Source organism: Dipodomys ordii, unplaced genomic scaffold (assembly GCF_000151885.1).
Source record: "Dipodomys ordii isolate 6190 unplaced genomic scaffold, Dord_2.0 Scaffold32, whole genome shotgun sequence".
NCBI classification, from domain to species: Eukaryota; Metazoa; Chordata; class Mammalia; order Rodentia; family Heteromyidae; genus Dipodomys; species Dipodomys ordii.
This window is the reverse complement of record NW_012267248.1, coordinates 16,184,241-16,209,237: the sequence shown is the minus strand read 5'-3', so window position 1 is coordinate 16,209,237 and position 24,997 is coordinate 16,184,241. Positions and strand designations below refer to the sequence as shown.

Genomic DNA, 24,997 nt, shown 5'->3' with positions numbered 1-24,997 from the left:
TTTTTAGACAGATTCTTAAACAACTTCAACTATTTTCTTTGGGTGTTTCCTTTCTCTTTCTTCTGTTTAAATACTTCTGGAATATGTAGTATTCCCACAAAAAAAACAAGCAGCTCACAATTCAGCAAGTCCCTCACCCTCCTTTTATTCCTCTGATACCATAATCTTTGTGACTTTGTTAAAATGATTCCCATATCTTTTCAGCATATACATTAAGCTGGCCTCTTTGCTTCTTCCTTCTCTGGTTGGCTTTGTCTGGAAGTGCATGTCTTCTTTTAACCTTTGGTTTATAACCCACCAGCTAAATAACTGGCTGGAAGAGCCTCCTTCATAGTCTACATCATTTATTGGGAAGCTCAGTCCAAACTGAGATAATTCTCTCAAGACATCTTAGAAATGCAAAGGTTTCTGAGAAAAAGAGCCTCACTTATCAAAATGAAATGCCTCTGTTCTCTTTTCGGATCTAGTGTCAAAAAGGAAATATCCACATACAGAGGTCCTAATATAAAATTTGACAAGGTATGTGAAGTGCTTTTCTTCATTGTATTTTTTTCATAATAGTCTACAGTTTCAGAAGAAAAACAAGGTCAATTCAACTGATCAGATACCGTTTCAGCAACACACATATAAACGCTCACATTCTCTCCCATTTATAGCATCACAAATCTAATTTAGAACCACAAGGGCTAGGAAATTAAGAGTTAATACTTAAACCCCATTCTTAATTCGTGTTGTCATGCCTGAGGATCACTTCTATAGCAGGCAAGATCACCCACTGTTCTGAGGTCACTAGACAGAGAAGGGAAATTGGCTGTCACATCACTGTGTCACAATGAAGAAAATAGGGATGAGCTGAGAGAATGAGCTGGGATGCTCTTTGTATAAGAGTGGGAATCATGGTGGGAAAGAAAGAAGGGAAGATAAAAAGAGTAAGAAAGCAGGCACATTGGCAACAGTCGACCTTGTCACTTTACTACTGCTGTGGAGAACATCTTCAAAGCAGGGCACTAGTTGTTGCTCTCGTTACAATGGCCTAGGTTGTTCCCATTCTAAACACCCAAACAAACTCGAAAGAGTATACAGACCACAGTGGTTACAGCTGAAAACATGCTATGGTCTTACACTTTCTTGTGCAACTGTGCATGTGCAAAGAAAAAAGGAGGAGCTTCTTTTCTATTCAAGAAGTCAAATCCCTTGCTTTGCTTATTATTTCTTGAATTATGCTCTTTCAACAACATTATAGATCCCACACGTGCTAAATTCAAACAATCACTCTTTGTTTCTTGATCACAAATCACTGTTCTATTTTTTTTAACCTACTCCAGAAAGAAATTCTGTGGTTAGCTTTATTTGATCGTGGAATTAATAAAATATTGGTTATTAAATAAATAAATGCATGAAACTGTCTTAATAGATTTAGTGAGGAAATCACTCTTTTTTCCCACTGATGCCCAGTTGCCTCTGGAGCAAGAATAAGTAATACAGAAAATATCAAAAAGCAAATTCACTGTCTTGCTTGGGATTGTCTTGTTTTTCTACTACTTTACCACAACAAAATCTGCTGCCTATTTATTCTATCCATTTTTCTTCAAGGTTTTCAGATCTTGCCAATATCTATAATTTTCAACCTGTCATTTGCTGGTAAGCCTGTAATGTTATTAATTTTTTCATGCTTAGCAATTTGGAAAATCTTGTCATGCAGCAACAAATGACTATGTACATATTCTCTGCTCGTTTGAAATGTGACTACCTCTCACAGGACAGCATGGTATTGCCAAGGGAGGGCTTTCCTTGGATTTTTTCAGAAAGTATTTCCATAGATGTGCTCATTATTGAGACTTTTTAAGTTTATGAAAAAATTAATTTGGATCTAAAACCCATGCAGAAGTTCAGCTACTATCTTAATCTGAAATTCCACTATTTATCCCATAGATGTGCCAGGCTGATAGCAAATTGAAGCTACCTACATCTGCTGGCACAGGCTGCTAAATACCCATCTGGAATTATTAATGATGCTGGTTCACATTCTGTGATTGAACTGGGTAAAAAAAAATTTCTCTTGTTCTTTCCTTGTGAAAGAGCTCTTGGCTTTGCAATGCATTTCTTTCCGTAGAAATGTCCTCTTGAAAAGGAGAACACTCAAAATGGGGTAAGAATCACTGGAGAAGAATAGAAATTCATTTTAACGCAGTGTACCATGTACAAACGCTGTCTTACAAATAGGATTATTTAATTTAAACCTTAGATCTGTCAAGCTCTATTACTTCAAATGGAGCCCGTTGCTTCTTGAGTTCATTATATATCGAGATTATAATACAATTTATGTGAGGTTAAGTCATTTGCTGAGATCTAAGGCAGTTAGAAAAAAATTACACAGCAGTGTCAGTAAATAGAGCAAAGTCACTGCAGTGTTGGGAGAGGCAAAAAGTCATCTTGCTAAATGAGGATCCAAGCTGTCCTATACCAAGACTGTTCCTAATAAATAAAAGGCCTCTGGGAAAAGTGCTGAGCGTACGCTGGATCTATTTTCAGCTTACATCAGCAGCTGCTGCCCCTGGGATCACATCTTTACGCATACTCTACACCATATGTAATCACTCCAGAGCTGCAACCAGTAAGATAATGAAAGAGCATGGCATAAATCTATACTTGAGTGGAATGCTAAATGAGAAAAATAATACAAAAAGGGGGGAAATAAACCACATTTTCAAGTCATTAGGAAGAAAGACTTTGACATATGAAGTGCCGCAACCATTAATAGCACTTATCATATAGAGTGGAGACAAAGAGACAAATTAATCAAACTGACAGAACTGGGACATTTTATGCTAATGCAGGCTCCCGGGTTTTCGTCTGTATTCCTCTGCGTCTGGAAAACTGATACCATTACAGGGCAGGAAATTGCATGAATAACATGCAACAGATCATAAAAATTCACACACCAACTGCAGAAATACAGTCCTAAAGCTCTGTAAAAACATGGATGGGGACCTCAACAGAGAAACTACTAGCAAGCCTTGAATGCAAATAAGTCTAGGAATATCTCCCATTCATGCATTGTAATTAACTATAGGCTTCTCCCTCATAATTATAGTGGTGAAACTGGAGCCTGGAGAGCAAACTCTGAAGCTCGCCAAAGCAAGCTGCCCAGGCTTGGTTCAAGGCTGTTTGCCATTAGCTGGGGCAAGCACCACTCTGACCTAAATTAAGAAAAAAAAATAATGTAAACAAAAGAGCCTTAACTTGAGACTTTAAAGGGGAAGAAGGAAGGAAATAAATGGATAGTGCAAAGGAAAGATGGGTGAAATTTTCTCTGTATGTTTGTGTGGGTGGTGTAGATAAAGAGACTCTAAGACTGAAAGCCTTTTTTAAAAAAAATACATGCTGTCTCGGGCTTATAAACAACCCCCACTTTATGAATAAGCTGTAGTTGGAAGTAAATGGCAGGCAAGTTCCTCAGGAAAGCTCAGGAGAGCAACTACCCTTTGTTCTCCAATTGTGAACTCCTAGGAGGTTGGTGAAGAGGGCTCCACCAGCTCATTAATACCAGTCTACAGAGATAAATAAATTACTGCTGACCAGAGATTCCCCCTCTCTCCTCAGGGGAAGTCTGTGTGCCCTTGATACTGGGAGAAGATGGGCTCTTTAGCTGGAACTCTAAAGATATTTTCCCATAAAAAAAGAACTGTGAATAGATGTTAGGTGTGGCCGGAAAAGCACATCAGAACTAGAGTTCAATGACATCATGTTTGTTGGCATTCCAGGCCTTTTTAGTTCCCACTCAAACTGCATCTGATATATAGCACATATTTTAGAACTTTGTTGAAATATGTCCACCATTTATTTGACCACATTAACCAAATGGCCATGATGTCAATCTACTTGGTGGTAGATTTGCATTTGGAAAACACCATAATCAACAAACAAATCCTTCACGATGGTCTAACTACCAACTGTCTCCTATCCTTCCTGTCTCTTTCTCTTTCTCACTCTCTCCCTCTCTCTCTCCCTCTCCCTCCTTCCCTCCCTCCCCCCCCCTCTCTAAATATTAAGAGAGATAAAAGCCTTTAGGCACTGTTTTAGTTTATACACAGAATTTAGGTAACAAGGAATGATGCTCTTGGGTAAATGAGGGGTGAGAACCATTGCATCTGAAAGGACAGTGACAGGCTGGGAAGACACAAAGAACCTCAAAGCCTTGGATTCATAGCAAGGGACTAGAAAGAAGATGGAATCCAGCTTTCCCACAGGTGCTTGCTCTCCCTTACCCTTTCCCTCTCTGTCTCTCATTCTTGATAAATATTAAACTCTCTCTCTCTCTCTCTTAATAGTTAAAGTGTCTTTATAATCAGGCTTCACTTACCTCCTGACTCCTCTTCCAAGTCCTCTCCTTACTCCGTACTTGAGCAAGGGGAAATGGGATTATTATCAAACCTGCTGTCCTCTATGTTCCTCTGGTAGAATATCTAAACCTTAAGGCTGCCCACAGCCCTTCATTGAATTGAAACACCAGAAGAGAGGGAGGGAGGAAACAGAGGTAAAGTCAGATAGAAATGAGGCAGGATTATTGTAAATCACCTACACTAGTCCTGAATAAATTATGCCACACAAAGCAGGAATCAGGAGGAATGCCATTCTCTCTCCTTGCCATAGGAAGGCTTCAGAAACAGGTGAGAAGGCCATATGGATGCTTAGAAATCCAGATAGAAGGGTTGGAATAGTTTGGAAAAACAACTCAAATTAGGCAACCCAGAATGCATGATTGAAAGAAACACACAGAATAAGCAATGTCACCTAAACATACCTATCCCCCAAAACCCATTACTGTATTTTATATAAAACTTAGGAAGCTAAGCACTTCTGACAAATGTCATTTTGTGTGTGTGTGTGTGTGTGTGTGTGTGTGTGTGTGTGTATGTTGAGTAGATATCACATAAGACAGGGCTAGTAGACAGATAAGAAATTGAATTACATGGTATTTCTTAAACTACAGACACTTTCACCCACTGTCACAACTTATATACTTTCCCCAATGCAACTCACTTTCTTCTTTAAATGAAGTTTTAAAGATTTGTTATAAGTAATACTATCTATGAAATCTTAAGCTTGATATATGGATTATCTTGCACACATATGAAAACAAACATGATGATTCAAAAAAAGTTTTAAAAACAAAATGATAGGGATGGGAAGGGGAAACAAAGGAGGAGGCTACAATACTTGATAAGAAATGTACTCATTATCTTGCCCATGTAATTGTAACCCCTCTGTACAGTATTTTCACAATAAAAAAAACCCAAAAAAACAAAATGATAGCATTACATGTCTAAGTTGTGCTGAATGCATTCATAGTTTGGGAAACTTGGATTAGGACTCATGACTGGCAGAATGCGTCTCGAGGTAGAAGTTGGGCCACAGCCTCTCCTCTTTCCTCTGTGAAGTGTGGGTATAGGGTTGGATCTGGCTCCCTGACAAACGCAGCAGCATTGCTAATGCAAATCGATGGAGTGGTTTATCAAGAGCATAGAACTTTCCAAACAGTCTACTTGTCTTTTTTGTGGTACTGGGGTTTGTAACCAAGGCCTTGAGTTGTCCAAGGAGGTGCTCTATCACTTAAGCTGCGCCCTCAGCCCTTTTTCCATGACTCTTGTTTGTTGTGGTTGTTTTGTTGTTGTTGGCTTGAACGCAGAGCCTGGAGGCTGTTCTTGAGCTCTTTCAGGCAAGGCTAGCACTCGACCACTTTGAGCTCCACCTGTGTATTTTTTTGGTGGTTAATTGGAGATAAGAGTCTCACAGGCTTTCCTGCTTGGGCTGGTTTTGAACCATGAGCCTCAGGTCTCATCCTCCAGAGTAGCTAAGATTATAGGTGTGAGTTCTTGGTGCCTGGCTTATTTGTCATTTTTTGAGTAGTGTCTTGCTTTTTGCTCAGGCAGGCCCATACCACCTGATCCTTCTATCTATGCTTTCTATGTTGCTGAGATGACAGGCATGTGCCATCATACCCAACTTGTGTGTATGTGTATGTGTGAGTGATGTGTATAATGTATGTGTGTATATGTGTATGCAGCTACTGAGGCCTGAACTCAGGACCTCAAACTCCTGCTTGAGGCATTTTGCTGGATAACTGGAGATAAGAGTCTCACTGACTTTTCTTTGCAGACTGGCCTTGAACCAGGATCCTTAGATCTCAGCTTCTTGAGAAGGTAGCATGGAAGGAGTGAGCCACCAGTACCTGGTTTGCCCAACTTTTTAACTGACTGAGACAGGATCTTGCAAACTCTTCTTGCCCAATAGTCTTTGGACATTGATCCTCCTGATCTCTACTTCTGAGTAGCTAGGAAGTAAACGATGTAGGGAAGTAAACAATGGACAAGGCCACCTGTGGGGGGGGGTAGGAGGTCTGGGCTTATGGATTTCCTCAGGGGGTCCTGGCAGCAGCCTTCAGCCTCTGTGGTGACAGGCCCTCCCCCCTTTTCTAGTCCATAGCTCAGACACCATGAGGAAGTGGCTGAGCGAGGGTGGGATACTCAGTCTCACAGCAACAATGTACAGACATCCAGCTCTCCTGATTTTTATCCCAAAGAATGACACAGGCCCGCTTTTGGGGCCAACACATGACATCATCTGGATTTGTCTCCAGAAGGACCAGCCAGCAATGTCTCTGCAGCCTTTGGCAGAGGCTTAGTATTTCTTGAAAAAAAAGAGAAAAATCCGACTCCCCCAAATTAAAAAAAAGGGTCTTATTAACTCTTCTGTTATTTTTCTCTTCCCTCTACTGTGTAGCTGAGCTCTTAGGAAACCAGTATTAGTGCACTTCAGCTAGAAGCCAGGCAGTTGAAAGCCCTTTCTAACAGCTGTTAATGGTTGTCAATGAGCAGGCAGACACTAGGGCTAGAAGGAAGGGAGCCAAAAATAACTCTGCAACAGTATTTTTCAGGATTCAGTCATGTCTGATGCTGGAAGAAGGAGCCGAGAACTGACGTACAGCTGTTGGAAAACAGTGAAGGGGCTGGAGGGATGAGAGCTGTCAGGGGGTGGTGGTGGTGGTACTCTTTCTCAGAAACAACATCTTGGAGAAAGACAGAAACAGGAAAATGTACCAAACAAAACCAGGGAGATTGATGTTGAATACAAAATGAATGGGCACTACCCCACAACATCCTGCCTGGATTGGACACACTGTTAGTGTCTGACCCAGGGCTAAGAGAACTTTGTGAGAATGGCTCTTCTTAGTAGGTTCTCCCTCCCCCCCCCCGCCTCCCCTCCTTTTGGTGTCCGTACTGGTACTTGAACTCAGTGCTTAGGCCTGTCTGTCCTTCAGCTTTTTCAAGAGCCTCCACTTGCAGCAGCTTTTTGCTGATTAATTTGGAGGGCTTTCCTGCTGGGGCTGGCTGTGAACTATGATTCTCAGATTTCAGCCTGGCGAGTAGCTAGGATGACATCATTGAGTCACCTATGCCCAGCTATTTTGGTAGGTTTTAACTCTGGTTCCTTATGGGAGATTTATAAACCCATTCCATGGTGGAGGAATTCCATGATATAAGTATATTTCTCCAGGGGTCTAGCACTGGGTCCTTAGCCATGCCTAAATGGGGCTGCCTTCTAAGGAGATTTTATTCAACTTGTTTCCACAGATTTGGAAACACACACGTTTTTGATTTTCCTTCCTAATATCCAGCTTTTGCTTCCGTTTTGTAATCTTAACCCAGTCATGTCTTCCCCCAAGAATTGAATGATCTTTCTTTCTGATTTCCTTTCCATTTTTATATTGATACACAGAAGGAGGAGTCTTTACCCTGTCACTCAGTTTGCAGCACTTCTAAGCCTTCCCACCCACTCTCTGGATGTTTTGATGCTCTTAATGAGTCAAACCAAGTCTTTGAACAATAGTTCCATGTGAATTGTATACTTGATCCTTCCAGGCTTGGCAAACAAAGCATAACCCACTCAGAACCCAGACAGGAAAGTGGCAGATGATTCAAGCTTCATTAGGAATAAGTCATGCCAAAATAACTGCATTTCTGGGTTTGATGAGATTACTGCTCAGAGACTGCAGTAGAAATAGCATCCGAGGATTTTTAGCAAGGAAGCTGATATCTCTTAGGTCACTCACTGAAAAAATATGAAAAACAAGGAGGTGATTGGTACTTGGTTGATGAACTGATGTCAACTTCAACTTGGGGAGAAATGTCTGGTGATGTGACTTAGCTTTTTTTTTTTTTTTTCTGACTGCTCTGTCCTGCCTTGCTTAATTTCTTTGACTTAGAAAATATGTGGGTGGTAACTGGTGAGTTACTAAGGGGAATCAAGTTCCTAAATGATGGTCACAGGCTGGTATTATTGTGGGAATGCATAAATATTCAATTTAACAAAAGGAAGCCAGGCATAGTGACATTTTCCTGTCATCCTAGCTACAATGGGAAACAAAAATAGGCAGATTGTGGTCTAAGTGTATATCCAGACAGGATGCCAGATGCTTGCTCCAAAATAACTAGCAAAAAAATGGGCTATAGACATGGTTCAGCTAGCATGAAGCCATGAGTTCTAACCATAGGCCACCAGAAAAAAAGATGCAAATTTAAGAAAAACAAATGTCTTGTACTAGGACAAGTTTATAAGGACAGAGGAGGAAACTCCTGGCTTAACAAGATGGGTCAGTACTGTGACAATTGCTAGGAAACTTAATACAGTCCTAGGCTACATTAATAGATGTACAATGCAGGGACATTAAGTCATATTACTTTTAACTATTCAGATCACACTGAGATTTGTATTAAGTTCTGACACTACATGTTGAGAATAGTCATGGACAACAGGGATCATAATTTTCACTAAACCTGCAACCCAGGTAGCATGGGGGACATGAGATGTTGAACCCTGTCAGAGGAGACTTATGGAGATACCAAGGGAGGGTTATCTTTAGAGATCTACCAGACTATCAGGAAAGGATGAAATCATATTTGTTCTCCTCCATTCCTGAGGGCCTACGTAGAGCCACATTTGAAAGAGGACGATCGTCCTATTACAAATAGGTAATCACAGTTGTACAAAATGGAAGGGGTGCTCTTGAGTGGTGGTGAGCACCCTATTGCCACCAAGGTTTAAGCACAGACTGGAGAGCTGCCTATGTCATTATAAAAGGACCCCCAAATGGAAGAGAAGCTACATTCTAGCATCCAATCCTTGATGCTCCTCACTTCATAACACACTAATCAGAGACACACATACACACGGAAAAAGCTGATGATATCTTCATTTACTCTGGACACTATTGGCAAAATATATGGGCCAGCGAGTTGGCAAAATAGAGCAGTTCTGAATATCCTCAAGTCACCTATCAGTCTATGAATGACATCTCCTTCAAAGTGCTTTGTATTGGAATGCTAGCCTGGTCCAACCAGTCTGCTGAGATCACCAACAATTTTCAGAGAGCACAAGGAGCCCATAGAGAACGTTATGGAGGTCATAAAAAGTAAAATAAAAGATCAACGATTTTTTAAGCATGGACATTTTCAAAGCCCATCATTCCTATTCAACAAAAATTGAACTGTATGATCAGAAAACCTTGAAATTAAACAAATGCATACTCAATAGCCTGAGTTTCAAGATATTTATACAGGCATTGTTTCTAGGCTTTAGTTTCCTTCTCTGAACAATACCTTTCTATTTAGACCTGTCAGGTGAGCGGGTGTAGTCAGCCACACAGGCACACAGTTTTGTTTGAATGGAAGCAGCATGTTTTATCTTGTCATTTTCTTGGGCTTGACATAATGACTGAGCCATTAAAACGTATCATAAATGTTGTACACACCCTTTCATTCTATACACTCTAAAATGGCAGGAGAAAACAGCCCAAAGCCTTTCCTCCTTAATAATATCTTGGACAAGTTTTAGAATAGAATCAGGTAATCTTTAAATCTTTGCTAATGAGTGGAATAGAAACCACTGATTATAAGTAGGAGGGATGGCAGATGGAAGGCAATGGAAAAGGAAGATGAGGTTGAAGAACACATCCTAAAATATAGTAGTAAGTATTGTAATTTACTCATGGTGGATATTCAATACATGTCTGTAACTCACCACGACTGAGAAGAAGTTGGGACAGAATATAGCACTGCATGAGCAACTAGAGTAAGGCAAAAGCAATGCTCTTGCAACAATATGACCTCCTGGTTTCTGGGTGTTCCTGATCTAGCTCCTCAGCCATCTGTTTTCCGTGCCAGCTGCATTTGACATACTGATTCTAATTTAAACTCAATTTGAGGTCAGCAGTTGGATCAAGGCTTCAAATTGTGTAGTGGGCAGTAGAAGGATCTTCTCTTGACACTGGTCTCTGATTCTAGGTGGCCAGGTTGGGTGCAGAGACTGGACAACTACGTCTACAAAATAAAGCAAGCAAGAAGGCCTGGCATTGACAGACAATTATGTTCTTTTCAGATATTTTTTGAGCAGTACTAGGGATTCGAACTCAGGACCCCAGGCTAGCTAGGCAGGCACTCTACTACTTGAGCCATACCTCCAAGCTCAGAAATCATTTTTTTTAAACATAGAGTATTGTGATTTGTGTAGACTATGCTGGCCTTAAACAATCTTTCTGACTCAACTTCCTCAATGCTGGGATTATTGGCATATACCACCATATCCAGCTTTCAAAAATCTTTAATTTGACCTAAAAAACATGTACAGTTCAGTAGTGATAAGTGTATTCATATTGTTATGAAGCAGATTTCCAGAACTTTTTTACCTTGGAAATCTGAAACTCTACCTAATAAACAATAGTTCCTCTTCCCTGCCCCCTTCCTTCCCCCCACCACCCCCCAGCCCTGCCAGCCTCTGGTAACCACCATTTCCTAGTTCCTGTTTCTATAAATTTGACTCTATTAGATACTTCAAGTGGAATCACAAAGTATTTTCTCCCTTTGTGATCAGCTTATCTCACTAGTAGGGCTTTTAAAATAAACTCAGTTGGAAAGAGGAAGGTGGAGAGGGCAAATTGACCTTCTTTCTGTCCAGGCAATGGCCAGAACAGCCAGTTCCCAGGGATGTGGTCTTGGGCTGGACTGTCATTAGCAGGACATGCAGAGAGAAAGTTCTCCATGTAGCGTGGGTTCAATGCCCGTCATTTCTGTCAATAGGAATCTTTTGAGGGCTGAGGCTGTCCAAGTCCCTATTCTAAACACATTCTCCCAAGTCCACACTCTTAAAAAATTCTCATGAAAAGCCTTTGGCATTTCTTTGGGGGAGGAAAAAAATCTGGATAAATAAGTTGGCATTATTTTAAGAGCAGACTGTAGGAATCTCAGAGGGAGAGCAGAAGAGGCAATGGAATGTGAAGGAATAGTCTCGAAGTGGGCAAAGCCTGCTCTTGAGGAACGAAATATGCTTAGAATGTGTGTCTCTCACAGACTTATGTGGTAGGGGGAGAGCAAAGAATGAAGAGAAATTTGGCTTCCAAATGAAAGGCAGTCTGTGAGACTTAGTGACTTGTCAAAGAGGTCATTGGCAAAAAATGTCTGGGAACCCACTGTTACACTCTGGCTGAACCTTGAAGAGCCACTCCTACCAGGCAGCTCACATGACACTGTGAATAGTGACAATTCCCCTTTTCCCCTGAAACTCCCATCCAGCACTAGAACAAGGAGGCCTCTACAGCAGCCCCAGGGAAAGGAGCTGTCCCTGGGAGGAAGTTAGTGCAAGCTGGGTTAACAATTTCACCTCAGCTGACATGCTGGTGCTTACCGATACTTTCTTCTGTAAATTACAAAAACAAACAAACAAACAACAAAGCCTTCCTAAAAGACTTCACAAGGCACGCTCAATTATCCTACTGTGAAATTCTCAGTGAAGCTTTTGCCTATTTCTTCTGCCAGACTGCTTAGTTGGCTGCTACTGATCACCTACGCATCGTGCTATGCACCTGTCCAGCTGCTTGTTTCTCTGTCATCCCTGCTCTCCTGCAGTCTTTCCTGCCTCAATCAATGACAAATCCCAGCTTTCTGGTCTTATAGCCCTAACCACATAACCATCTTGGATTCTTTTCCCCCTCTCACATCCCACTTCCAGCTAGTTAGTGGGAAATCCTGGCAGTTTCTCCTTCAATCGAGAGTCAGAATCCAACCTGTGCTCACACTTCCCTGTTATCACACGTAACACAATCTCTCCAGGAGCCACTTAACTGGCATCTCCATTCTGCCCCGCCTCACTGCAGCCTAGCCTCAACTCAGCCTCCACAGCTATCATTTCAAAAGGTAATCTGGACTATGTTGTTTTATTTAGAACCCTCTAATAGACTAACATTTCCCTTAGTAAAGTCAGAGTCATCAAAATGGCCCACCAGGTTTTTAAAATCTGTCTCCATCCAACACCCCCAAAGCCCTGGTCTGTATTCCTATGTCACCCTTGCAGCGATCCTTTCCTGACCACTGTATGTCACATTCAGCTCTGGCCTTACTACTCTCCCACCTGTGTTATTTTTTCCTATAGCCTTGTCACCCACACTCCTAATGGTAACTAATGGTTGCTAATGGTTACATCTAGTCGATCATAGATTCCATGACAGAAGAGAAACTGTTTTCTTTAATGCTATGTCCCTAGTGCCCAGAGCAGCAGTCATTTTAGGTGTTTCTCTTAAGTGCTTACAATGTTTTAGTAAATTCCTTTTGCTTACCCGATCAAGCCTAAGTTCTTTTGTTTAAATAAGTTCTTTTGTAGTGAAGGCCCAATGTAACTAACCAGACCATGGCCTGTTATCACCTCATTTGCACATGTGCAACATAAGGTGCCAATACAGCATGGCATATACAACAAATGCTCTTCAGTTATTCACCTGTAATTTCTATGGTCTTGATTCTTTGACTTCATTGTAAATTCTTAGAAGGAGGTGGTCTTGTTTGAAATTCTAAGTTAATCCCCTAAAGAAATGAACCATGATGTGTGGTCTATTCTTCTGATTCTATTAAATCTTGTTTTTGCTCTTTTTTCTAGGCTAGTTTTGGGGTTTGAACTCAGAGCTTGGGTACTGTCCCTGAATTTTTTGGTTCAAGGCTGGTGTTTTACCACTTGAGCCACTGCTCCATTTCTACCTTTTTGGTGGTTAATTTGATATAAGAGACTTTCCTGCCTAGGCAAACTTCATGATCCTCAGATCTTAGTCTTCTGAATAGTTAGGCTTACAGGTGTGAGCAATCAGCATCCATGTAATCTTGTACTTTATTAATCTGCTCTACTTAATCTTGTTCTGCTGAGTTATACACATACTCCTCTGAAGATAACTTACTTCAGTGTCTAGCATCTTGTACTGTTATAAAGTTCTCCTCTAATCTAGGTGAAATACCTCATTCACATGGGTAGAATTTTATTTTGTCAATGGATAGGCAAATCTTGATCATGTCTCAAATAGGAGGCATAGAGAAAGTTTGTTAAATGGAACTTTGAACATTAATTGCATTTCTTTACATGGATATCTTGTAAATCTGGTGGGTTTAAGAGAAACTTCAGAGTTATAAAAAGTAGGCTTTAATTTTTTTCCCTTAGTATCCTAAATATTTTTCCAAACCTATATGTACTTACTCTCAATCTTGATGTTGCATGCTTTAAAAAATATTTCTACCTTTTTTATTGTAGGGAACAATTTAGTTGCTGGGCTGTGACAGCTCCACTTGACATTTTTAAGAGGCCTAGCCTCTTTTCCACCCTATGGTCTAAGGTTTCAGTGAATGACAGCACAAACATGAGAATCTCTTTCATGGTCACAGAGTGCTCAGCTCCACACAGCAAGACCCTCAAGGGTCCTGTCAGCCATTTTTTCTGGCCTTTTAATAGCTTTTCTAGTTTCTCTGTTCTTCTCTTTTTTGTAGCTAATAAAACAAAGTATTAGAAGGATCATTCTGATGGATTTTTACTTTTATTTTTCAGCTGAAGATGGAATCCAGAGCCTTGTGCTTGCTAAGCATATGTTCATAGGTGTTTTTTGTCATTTCTTTCTCTTTTTGCAGTACTGAGAATTGAACCCAGGGCCTTTCATTTCCTAGGAAAGTGCTCTGTCACTGACATCAAATCACCAGGTACTTAGACTGATCTTTGAAGTGACGTATATACCTCATTTCATTCCAGTCTGTGCTACTCAACATGGCTTAACACACAGATTGTATATGGTAACAGTGTTAACACACAGAGCCTGCTCTTGGCATGGGCTTGCAAATAAAGTATTTTAAAAATCAAAGAAATCAGCTAGGCATTAGTGGCTCATGCTTGTAATCGTATCTACTCAGGAGGCTGAGGTCTGAGGATGGAGGTTTGAGCCAGTCTAGGCAAAAAAGCCCATAAAGCTCTTATTTCCAATTAACTAGCAAAAAGCTGAAAGTGGAGCTGGGGCTCAAGTGATAAAGAGTGGTAGCCTTGAATGAAAAGCTTAAGAGTTCAAGCCCCAATACAGGGAAAGAAATCAAACAAATCAATAGACCAAAGGTAGCTTAGAAATAACCTGGAAATATGACTAACAGTGACATTTAATACTATTCTATATTAAAAATAAGATGGGAATGGATGGGATGGGGTAAAATGGGGGAGAATAGTGGAAGGAGTGACATTGATCAAGGTGCATTATACTCCTAACCTGACTTATGGAATTGTAATCTTGTACAATTGCTTAATAATAAAATAACAGGGAAGATAACTTGAAATATTACTTTAACAAGTTGGAGGCCTCCAATTTTGACCCTCCTTTGATTTCCGTCTAAACTCAGGAATTTTTCTTTTATTGGCTAAATCCCAGCATTTTTTCACCCCCAGGCTAACTTTTTGGTTTGGTTGAGAACAGCTGCCAATATTTCTCTTTGCTGTCAGTCAGTCAAAAAGTGTGCTCACATTGGAGGGCAAGCTGCTTCCCACATCTTTCACCAGGTTGTACATGGTAGTGGATCTGAGATAAGTGCCTTCATCACTAGCCTGGGGTAGGGCCAGAATCAGTCAGGAAGACTAACTTTTAGGAGTGTGTGGATATTATGATGGGCATCAAATGAATGGAAAAAGAACACTTCCAAGGTAACGGGAAATCAAAAGTGCTATTGTTGTTGTTGTTATTATTATTATTATTGTCTGTGGTAGGGCTTGAACTCGGGGCCTAGGTGCTATCTTTGAGCCTCTTTGTGCTTAAGGCTAGCGCTCTACCACTTGTGTCACAGTGCCACTTCCAGTTTTTGAGTGGTTAAGTGAAGATAAGAGTCTCATGGGACTTTTCTGCCTGGGCTGGCTTCGAACCGCAATCCTCAGATCTCAGCCTTCTGAGTAGCTAGGATTAACAGGCATGAGACACCAGCACTTTATTTAATTGCTCAGGTTCTCAAAGAGCTAACAAACCAGTCCTTTATCTGGCTTTATGATTTGAGTAACATACATATCCACTGCTTAGTGCACATGATTCTACTTTCCTCGTGCTTCTAAGAACAGAACAGTTTTTTTTTTCCTCTGACAACCATGCATCACTCTAATGTTTGGGTATGAAACATTTTATTAAAAAATTCCTGAATCGATTTCCTGGCTTACAGCTTGTCCAACTAAGATTCCAGGTGTTCACACCATAAGAAGGAACTCTTTCAAAAAGGCTGTCTGCTTTTATAACTGCACACCCACCAGAAATGCTGCGAACACCTTAACAATGGAGCTGAAACCTGAAGCAGTTTGGTGACATTCCAAGTTTTGAATGGAATGTGAATCCATTAAGATTATTAGGTAACTTTATTGATATCTTGAACTTTGTGCCAATTATAAAAACTGCCAAAGAAAAGACACAACAAAAACTGGCTCTTTGATTCTAACTCTGAGTATTTTGGTGTGTGAACTATTTTCTTATAACACACTTTAAAAAACACATCATGCCTTCACTGTTCAATTGCCATCTCAGTTTTCAGGAAGTAAAGAGAAATCAATGTTGCTCTTCTGTTTGGCTTTTAGCCTACAAAGTCTGCACTTTTATTGGCAGAGTAAGACAGGTAATAACACTGAACAAGAAACCTATTCTCTGAGAAGTAAGTAAAGTACCACTACACCATGAATGACTCAATGATCTACTCAACAGAGATTGCCCTGCAACCATGAAGCCATGCTAATTGGAGAATGGCTTACAGCCAGTTCATGTTGGCATGCCCTACAATAGCCCATGGCAGACAGCCATTCTGTCTTGTTATCACACCTTTCTATTAGGGAGGGGGTTGAGTGGGTAATCTGGATGGGAAGTGAAATACTTAAAAAAAAAAACTCTTCCAAGTACTATTTAACTTCTTATCATGAATTGAAAGTTTCATTAAGTACCTGGTTAAAGGCCCAGGTCCTATGATTAAATATGACAAAATAATAGTTATGATTACTGATCAAGTGAGGAATTTTATAGCTCTGAACTTTGTCTTAAAGCTATTATTAATCTTAATTGAAATAGCTGAGTCCCCATAATAGGAGAAAGAAAGAAAGATAAGGGATATTTAGTTCAAATGCAGAAATGAGCTTTAAAATACGCAGGGCACAAGTGGTTCACACCTGTAATGCTAGCTACTCAGGAGGTTGAGCTCTGAGGTTTGAGGTTTGAAGCCAGCATGTGCAGGAAAGTCTTTGAGACTTTTCTCTCTAATTAACTACCAAAAACCCAGAAGTGGAGCTATGGCTCAAGTGGTAGAGTGCTAGCACAAAAGCTCAGGGATAAAGCTGGGAAGGTGGCTCAGTGGTAGAGTGCTTGCCTTACATGCACAATTCCTGGGTTTGATTCCTGAGCACCACATAAGCAGAAAAAGCTGGAAGTGTTGCTATGGCTCAAGTGGTAGAGTGCTAGCCTTGAGCTGAAGAGCTGAAGGACAGTTCCCAGGCCCAGAGTTTAAGCCCCATGACAGACAAAAAGAAAAAAAAAAGCTCAGGAATAGTAACTAGGACATATACTCGACAGAGTAGATATGCTACAAATAATTTTGCTTATTTATTTTCTGTGTACCATTACTGGGCCTTAAACTTATGGTCCGGGTTCTGTTCTTGGCTTTTTTGCTCAAGACTGGTACTCTGCCACTTGAACCAGTTCCACTTCTGGCTTTGTGCTACTGAATTAGAAATAAAAGAATATCACAGACTTTCCTGTTTGGACTGGCATTGGACTGATATCCTTATATCTCAGTCTCTTAACTTTATTGTAACTTTATTGTCAAAGTCTTTGTTATAAATCCATTTCATAATGTTGATTCTTGTGGCTCTCTTTTATTAGATAGAAATAAATAGGCAAAATGAAAAAAAATTAAAACTGGTTTTGAAATCAGGTCACTTACAAATCATTTTAAGATGTATCTTAGGTTTTTGTCTACTCAACTCCTACTACACCAAAAGAGGAACACATTTCTGCACAAGAGTCTTCAAATAGGACATACTGGCCTCAGGATTTAAAAAAATATAAGAGATTTGAAAACAGCTTATGTGTCTCAGATTTAAAATTAGCTATTTTGGTGGCTATTTTCACACTAGATTTTCTTCCATGGATATCAGCATCATCCCATGGCCTCCAGAGAGGCGTCCACAAATGTATCGGGCTTCCTTTTCATGGCTTTGCTTTATTTCAACCCCTTCTGAGACCGAGTCCCAGATCTCAGCACTGGAAGTCACGTTTCCATTACTATAAATAAGTTCTGCCTCAAGGCATTTCAGAATTATCAGCACGATTCTAGGACTTGAAAACTTTTTACTTGCCAGGCAAGTAGTTACCTGGAAGAATATTTCTTCTTTTTTTTGTTTCTAATCTCCTGCCAAGTCTCACTAATGCAACTTGGAAAATTGCACCACAGCTTTTAATGAAGGTTCTGAGGTAAGAGACATTTCATCAGAGTAGACTATTCTCTCCTTTTATGGGAATAATAACAACTACTATTTCAGTAGCACCATCCTTCCAAGAAGTATTTCATTCATCTGAATGGCAGCTCTGCAAGTCATTCAGGGGCCTAGCATCACTATTCCCTGTGCTCTCATATTGAAATTGAGGCCATTACATGTGAAGAAATCCCATCAAAATCCTAAAACCTCCAGCACTGGTTCAATGGCCATGATCCAGCTGCATCTGCCACAATCTGCTGGTGTTCTAGGTTACAGAATGGCCCAGAGATCCTATAGGTCCACTCCCATTTCCCGGGAACAGCTATCAGACATTTTCTGGGAATTTAGGGAATAGTGACAAAAACAAGTTAACAGAATTACACTGGCGTCTCTTCCAGAGTCCTACCGTTCTTTCTACATCTAAACAGTTTGCCTTCTACTTTCACGGCCTTTCGTCAGCTCTCAATCCAAATCTTACTTCTCTCTTCCTGGACAGCAGGATTTTTTCCCCTCTCCTAGAAAAGCCCAAGAATCATAAACCTATGACATAGGTTTGGATCTCAGAGATCATCCAGCCTAATTCTACCTTTTTTCATTTAAGTCTGTCCCTTGAGAAGTTGAGTCTGGCCCTTAGCCAGAAGATCCCATCCAGTTTTGTATTCTCAAGGACATTCATATAGCAACAGACTTCTGTCTCCTATATGGTCAGCGTTTTCCTCACTTTTGGAATCTTTCTTTAGGCTCAAGTATTGGTCAAAATAGATTAGGCTCTACTGTGGTGGCTAAGAAAACTTTTTTTTTTTTTTTTTGCGATAGGGTATCAATATTTACCAAAGCTAGACTTGAACTATAGGATTAAGCCATCTTCTTACCTCAGTCTGTTAAGTATCTGGGACTACAGATAAGTACCACACACCCAGATAAATGTCAAGGCTTACTGACTTAACATAGAGCTTTATTTCTTATTCATCTCAGAATTTGAGTTGCATCAGATGGTTCATTTTCTTGGCTCTCTTCCATCAGTGACTCCAAGATTCAGGCTTCTGCACCATCTTGGATTTCTTTGATACCAGCTACATGGATAGTAAACAGTATGAAGAATTCAGACGTACTTTTAATAGCCTCAGTCCAGAAGTGATGTGATAGTTTATCACTTGTCATTGATTATATGTCATAGCCAGCCTGATTACAAGTTTAGTTTTCCTCTGTATGCAACAAAGAGAAGAAAACTAGGTCTGGGTGAATACTGGTAATCCTTGCCTACACAGTACAAACATGTTGGAATTTTTTCCTACATAAGACATAAAAACAAATGAAATATCTTTTGACACAACTTCTTTCTAGCTTCTTGGACCAGCCCATGTCACTACTCCTTTTAAGTTGAAAGACCCTAAAAATAAAGCCTACATTAGCTTTTCACTTTTTTCATTCTCTGTAGCATGAAACTGGATTGCTTTTTGCTTCTAGTGCTCCACCAAAAATGATCAATGAAACCACAAATGGCCTCTACATTACTGAGAGGCTTTCAATATCCATCTGGTTTTAAAATTCTTAACTCTAGACTAGACAGTGCCCATGAATTCTAGCCACCTATGCCCAACTGTGTATTAGACATCTATATTTAGATGTGAACAGACATCTCAAACTTAATATACATAAAATTGAACTTCTAACTTTGTTTTGCCTTCTGTCCTCACATCTTTACTCCTTTCAAGTTTTGAGTCTCAGTTAACCACAACTCAGTTCTTCTATTAGTTCAGGGCCCAACCCTTGGAATCTCTTCTTTTTCTCTCCTATCTTACATCCAATTTGTAAGAAAAAAGCCTAAGCTCTACCATTAAAATACCGCCAGATCCTGATACTGACATTTGACATCCCTTGGTCAAGACCATCCTATCATATGTCTTGATTATTGTTTTGGTCACTTCAGGAGTTTTCCTGCCTCTTCCAGCGCACTCTTTCAATGTATTTTCACATGGCAGTCAAAATAATCTTCTGTGGAATCGTCTAATGGCTTTCCAGTTCATTACAATTGAAGGTCAACTGTCTGGTAAGGTGCTCAGTCACCAGTCTGACATGTCTCTCCTCATTTCACCTTCCCTCATTTCTACTATCGTGTGTTAGACATGCCATGCCTGTCCAGCCTCCGGTCCTTTTATTGGTATTGCTCTGCCTACTTCATTCTTTCTCTAGCTGTCAGCACAGCTACCTTCCCCCCTCCCCCCAAGTGTCTCTCCAAAAGTCACTCCTGCAAACAAGCCTTCCTTGATAACCAATTTAAAATCCCATCACCTGTACCCTAATATTTCCTAATCCTCATTTCTATTTTATTTTTATTTATTATTATTATTATTTTGCTGGTCATGGGGCCTGAACTCTGGGCCAGGGTGCTGTCCCTCAGCTCTTCAGCTCAAGGCTAGCGCTCTACCACTGAGCCACAGAGCCTCTTCCAGCTTTTTCTGCTTATGTGGTGCTGGGGAATCGAAAGGTCAGCACTCTCCCACTAAGCCACCTTCCCAGACCCTCATTTCTATTTTAAATTTCCTTAATAGCATATAGTAATCTTTCCTTTCTCCTCCTCCTCAGTGTTATACAAGCAAAGGTCACACTGCATCTAGAACAGACCTTGATATATGTTTTTCTGAATGAATACATAGGTCCAAGGAAGTTGATTGGTTTGTCTGATATCTCACATGCAGCTGGTTCAGGGCCAGGCATTCCCATCCCCTTATGGTTAATGCTCTTTAGCTGTTAAAATTTGCTTTTATTCTTTTTCAGGAAGCACGGTATCTCCCACAAAGGTTTGTTAGTTGGCATCATGGGGAAGAAAATGGACTGCTCTGTGCTCTGGGCTGGGTGGCTGCTTTGCCCTTCTTACTGTGGTCATACTGCTTCCCAGGATCACCCTCTGTGTCCCGTAGAACTCTCCCCTCTCTGCTACCATTTCACCCAGCTCAGAGTGCTAGTGACATCCTGTGCTGCCATATTATAAACTTGCTGAAGCATTACATATCACAGGGACTGTCCAAAGATAATCATGTCTGTTGGATTGCTTTCTTGACAGACTGGACCTAAACCATTCCAGGGACATTAACAGCTTTCATAGCTTCCATAAAAACTTCCAGACAAGAAGACTCCATAATCGTATTGGCATCTGTGCTTGGCTGCTTGTAGTGCTGCATGGCTGTTCCACCCTGCACCTTGTGGTTAAGACTCAACACATGTCTTTGCTTCCCAGTCCTTCTGGCTCGGTTTCTTTTCTTTCCTTCGTTTCTTTTCTTTTCCTTCCTTCCCTTCCTTCCTTCCTTCCTTTCTCTCTCCCTTCCTTCCTTCCTTCCTTCCTTCTTTCTTTCTTCCTTCCTTCCTTCCCTCCCTCCTTCCTCTTTCTCTCTCTAATATTGGGAAGACAAGAGAGAAATCTGCCTCAAATTGGAGAGAGAAAGAGAGAGGGAGCAAGAGAGAGAGAGAAACAGATTCAAGGATGCTAGAATTTTAGGGCTCTTACAGGTAAGACCTGGGACTCCGAGAAAGTGGCTAGGTCAGGATTCCAGTGCTGAACAGGGTCCAGTCCAGGCTTAAGGGACATGATCGGATCCAAGAATGGGGCTAACAGAGCCACTAAAGAAAGGCTAATTACATAAGATATGATTTTCATTTGCATATGTATATTAATGTCACCTATTTCTTTTGCAAAGTAGTACAATACATAAAATGGTTTTAAAACATGGAATAGATAATAAACTGTAAAGGTTACATTCTTTGTCAAGACTATGTTGCATAACTGTAAGTTTTCCAAATATTTCTAGAGAATTCTAGGTTAAAGAGAAGGAAGAAAACATTTATGCTCCCATTTAGAGAAGAAAGGGCTATATGACAAATACCTGCTCTGTGACAGGCAGTGTGCTGAATGTTTTTTTTTTTTTTTTTTTGGTCATGGGGCTTGAACTCTGGGCATGGGCACTGTCCCTGAGCTCTTCAGCTCAAGGTGAACACGCTATCACTTGAGCCACAGCGCCACTTCTGGTTTTCTGGTGATTAATTGGAGATAAAGAGTCTCACTGACTTTCCTGCTGGGCTGGCTTTGAATTGCCATCCTCATATCTCAGCTTCCTGAGTAGCTAGGATTACAGGAGTGAGCCACCAGCGCCTGGCTCTGAAAACTTTTAGAGTCCTTAGTTCACTAATACTACTGGCAACCTATAAAATGGTTAAGTATGTCCTCCACCTTAATGAAGATGGGAAAATGGAGCTCAGATCCCCAGCCACACCTCAGCTGCCATTCCTCAGTCTTTCAGGTTACCTGGCATGCAGTGCTACTCTCCTTACCCCAGCCATAGTTATGTCTTCTGCCACTGATTGATCCCCTTCCTTCTTAAGTCTCTCTAGCTGTTGATTCACTAGTGGTATGAAGAGTGTTGATGGAGCGTTTTGTGGTGTGTGTGTGTACATACATATATATATATATATGTATATATATATAAAGAATACTAATGTGGAAATACTGAGTGATTATGCAACTGGCATTTTATCATCTGCTCCTCACAGGTAATTGTAGACATTGCTTACTAAGGGACTGAAATCTGGTGACTCCCTCCATTTCGTGTACCTTGTTTGCCACTTTTTGCTTGTTTTTAGTGCTGGTGTTCAAATTCAAGGCATTGGCCATGCCAGGCAAGTTACTAAACATTGTTTAATCTTTCTGAACAGACCAGATTGGCCGTGAACTCATTAAGTAATCCAGCCTAGTCTTGAACTTGTGATTTTCTTGCCTCTGCCTCCTGAGTATTGAAATCATAAGTATAGTCATACCCATTATTTGTGTTTTATCTCAGATGCAGATAATTCTTGATAGAGCAAGTGCTCACCCCAGTACTTCCTATCATCTTATATATAACCTGATTTATTCATTAGCATTATTTTTCTAGGTCTCCAAAAGCATCTGTAGTTATAATCATGAGTACCTCACATCCAAGTGTTAGGTCTTTAGTTTTCTTTTATATTGCTGTGAAAAACTATTCAGTGAGAAAGTGGACAACCTTGAGGCCTATTTGCAAAAATTGTGCAGTGCACAACTTGTACAACTGCTACTGGTGGTTCTAGTGTTTTACTTGCACACTGTACCAGAGGACACAGGAAATAACTGCCCTGAACACAAAGCCAAGGATGCTCAGTATGGCCCTCAATGTCCTGAAAGTAAGGGAAACCAAGATGCCCAAAGAACAACTGTATACATAGTCTAAAAGATGACCAATTTAACGATTTTCCATTGTAAACCCATTCTCTACATTCTGTAGCTCAAACCATACAACTGAACATCATCTCTGGACAGAGCAGGTCCTGCTACTCAAGTCCCCTGAGTAGCAAAATGACTGGATTCACTGAAGTAATTAAGAAACCTGAATAGGGTATTTCATCAATGATGAAAAAGTTTACACCACTTAGAATCTCATAATAAGGACAAGAATTATTGGTGCTTTATCTTTTGCCCAAGTGAGGAAGGCAATGAGAAGGCTTTCATTCTTTATTCTCAAGGGAAACCTAGCAATCTTCACACCATTTGAAAGAGCGAAATCATAGCACTGATTCACTGATTCAGATCCCACATTCAGGATGGTACCAAACAACTCAAATCCGGAAGCTGAAGTGAACTAGAAACTATGAGTGACTGAGCCCCAGAGGCTCAGTTCCCCTAAAGAAACATGCTCTGTTCATATTCATCCCTCTGAGACTTCAAGTGTATCAAATAGAAACTCTCTAGGCCACAAACAGAAGTATGGGTGACTTGGACATCGATGGAGCACAGAATATACCTTTTACCTCATACGCAGCTAGTTTTTTTTTTTTAAATAATACAAGAACCTCCTTTGAGAACTACACCAGCAAATCAAGTCACTGTACCTCTTCGGGCAAGCTGACCACCAAGTCATTTTTTGTCTGTCCAACCAGAGCCTGCCAGAAGTATTCACTGCATGCAGCCAGCACGGCCCGATGGGCTCGGAACTCCTTCCTCTCCACGATCAAAGTCACGTCACATAGAATGTCCTTTTTCCGCTGGTCATTGAGGCCCAGGAGGATGTTGGTGCAGTGGACTGTGGACTCATACACGTACATGGGGGAGTCAGGCTTCTCATCCACAGACATGCCGTTCACACCCTGAAGGGGGGGGGGAGAGAGAGAGAGAGAGAGAGAGAGAGAGAGAGAGAGAGACTGAGTTATAACCATCATGAGAGTGACAGAAAGGTGAGGGGGATGTTATCATGGTTCCCAGATCTCACTAATCTGCATGTTCATGCTTGGGTAGCACAATGAGGTCAGAAAATACATCTGGAGTCCAAATTCTATGGTTGACTTTTATCTCTTATACTCATGGCATTCTTTTCTCACATGATAACAAAGCCAGATGTTAATGGAACACTGCAGATATTTCAAATACATCTGTACTTTGTTTTTATTAATATTTTTGGCTTGTGTCATTTATATAGGGAGAAGGGTTTTCATTATTACATCTTGATACATGTTAACACTATATTTCAAACAATTTTATCTCCTCCAACACATTCCCTGCACCCTTACCCTAGAAATAGAATTTCCAACGGATATCCTTGTTCTGTTTTCATAGTTGCAAATAGTCTATTTTGATAGTGTTCAATCTTCTTTATTTCCCCCCAGCTATATATACCCTCACTCCCCCTACTGCCCACAGTCTATTTCTCTTCTCTCCTACTGCCTACTGATCATTAGTTGCTTAGTTGCTTTTGTGCTGCTCTTACAAATATGTGCAACACATCTGTACATTAAAACTTGGTAGTTTTCAGGAAGCTGGAATGGAACATTCACATAGGAACAGTAAGCTTTAAGCACTAACAGAGGAAAGGAGTGGTTTTTCAAGTATTTGAAATGCTGTTTTAATGCAAAACACAGAAGTTCCTAAATTGAAATATGTCTAAGATGCCAAGTCAAGGAAGTATCTAATCACAATGTGTGATTTAACAAATGAATGAAACAATGGTACCAAAGAGTGGACACATCCTTCTATTATATCTACCCTCTTCCACTTGAAGACAAAACACAACCAGACTGTCACTAGTTCTCAGGAGTGGGATTGTATTGTCACTACCTCAGCAGACTTTATATATATATATATATATATATATATATATAT

At 40.4% G+C, this 24,997-nt stretch overlaps 1 protein-coding gene across 1 annotated transcript in view; it reads right to left on the bottom strand.

The window, feature by feature from the left end:
- Positions 1-24,997, bottom strand: part of Bach2 (BTB and CNC homology 1, basic leucine zipper transcription factor 2) — a 351,502-nt gene that overhangs the window by 42,119 nt on the left and 284,386 nt on the right. The window contains exon 4 of the mRNA XM_013016732.1: positions 23,734-23,988. Coding sequence (XP_012872186.1) covers positions 23,734-23,976 — 243 coding nt within the window. The 5' untranslated portion in view covers positions 23,977-23,988. The remainder of the gene's footprint in view (positions 1-23,733; positions 23,989-24,997) is intronic.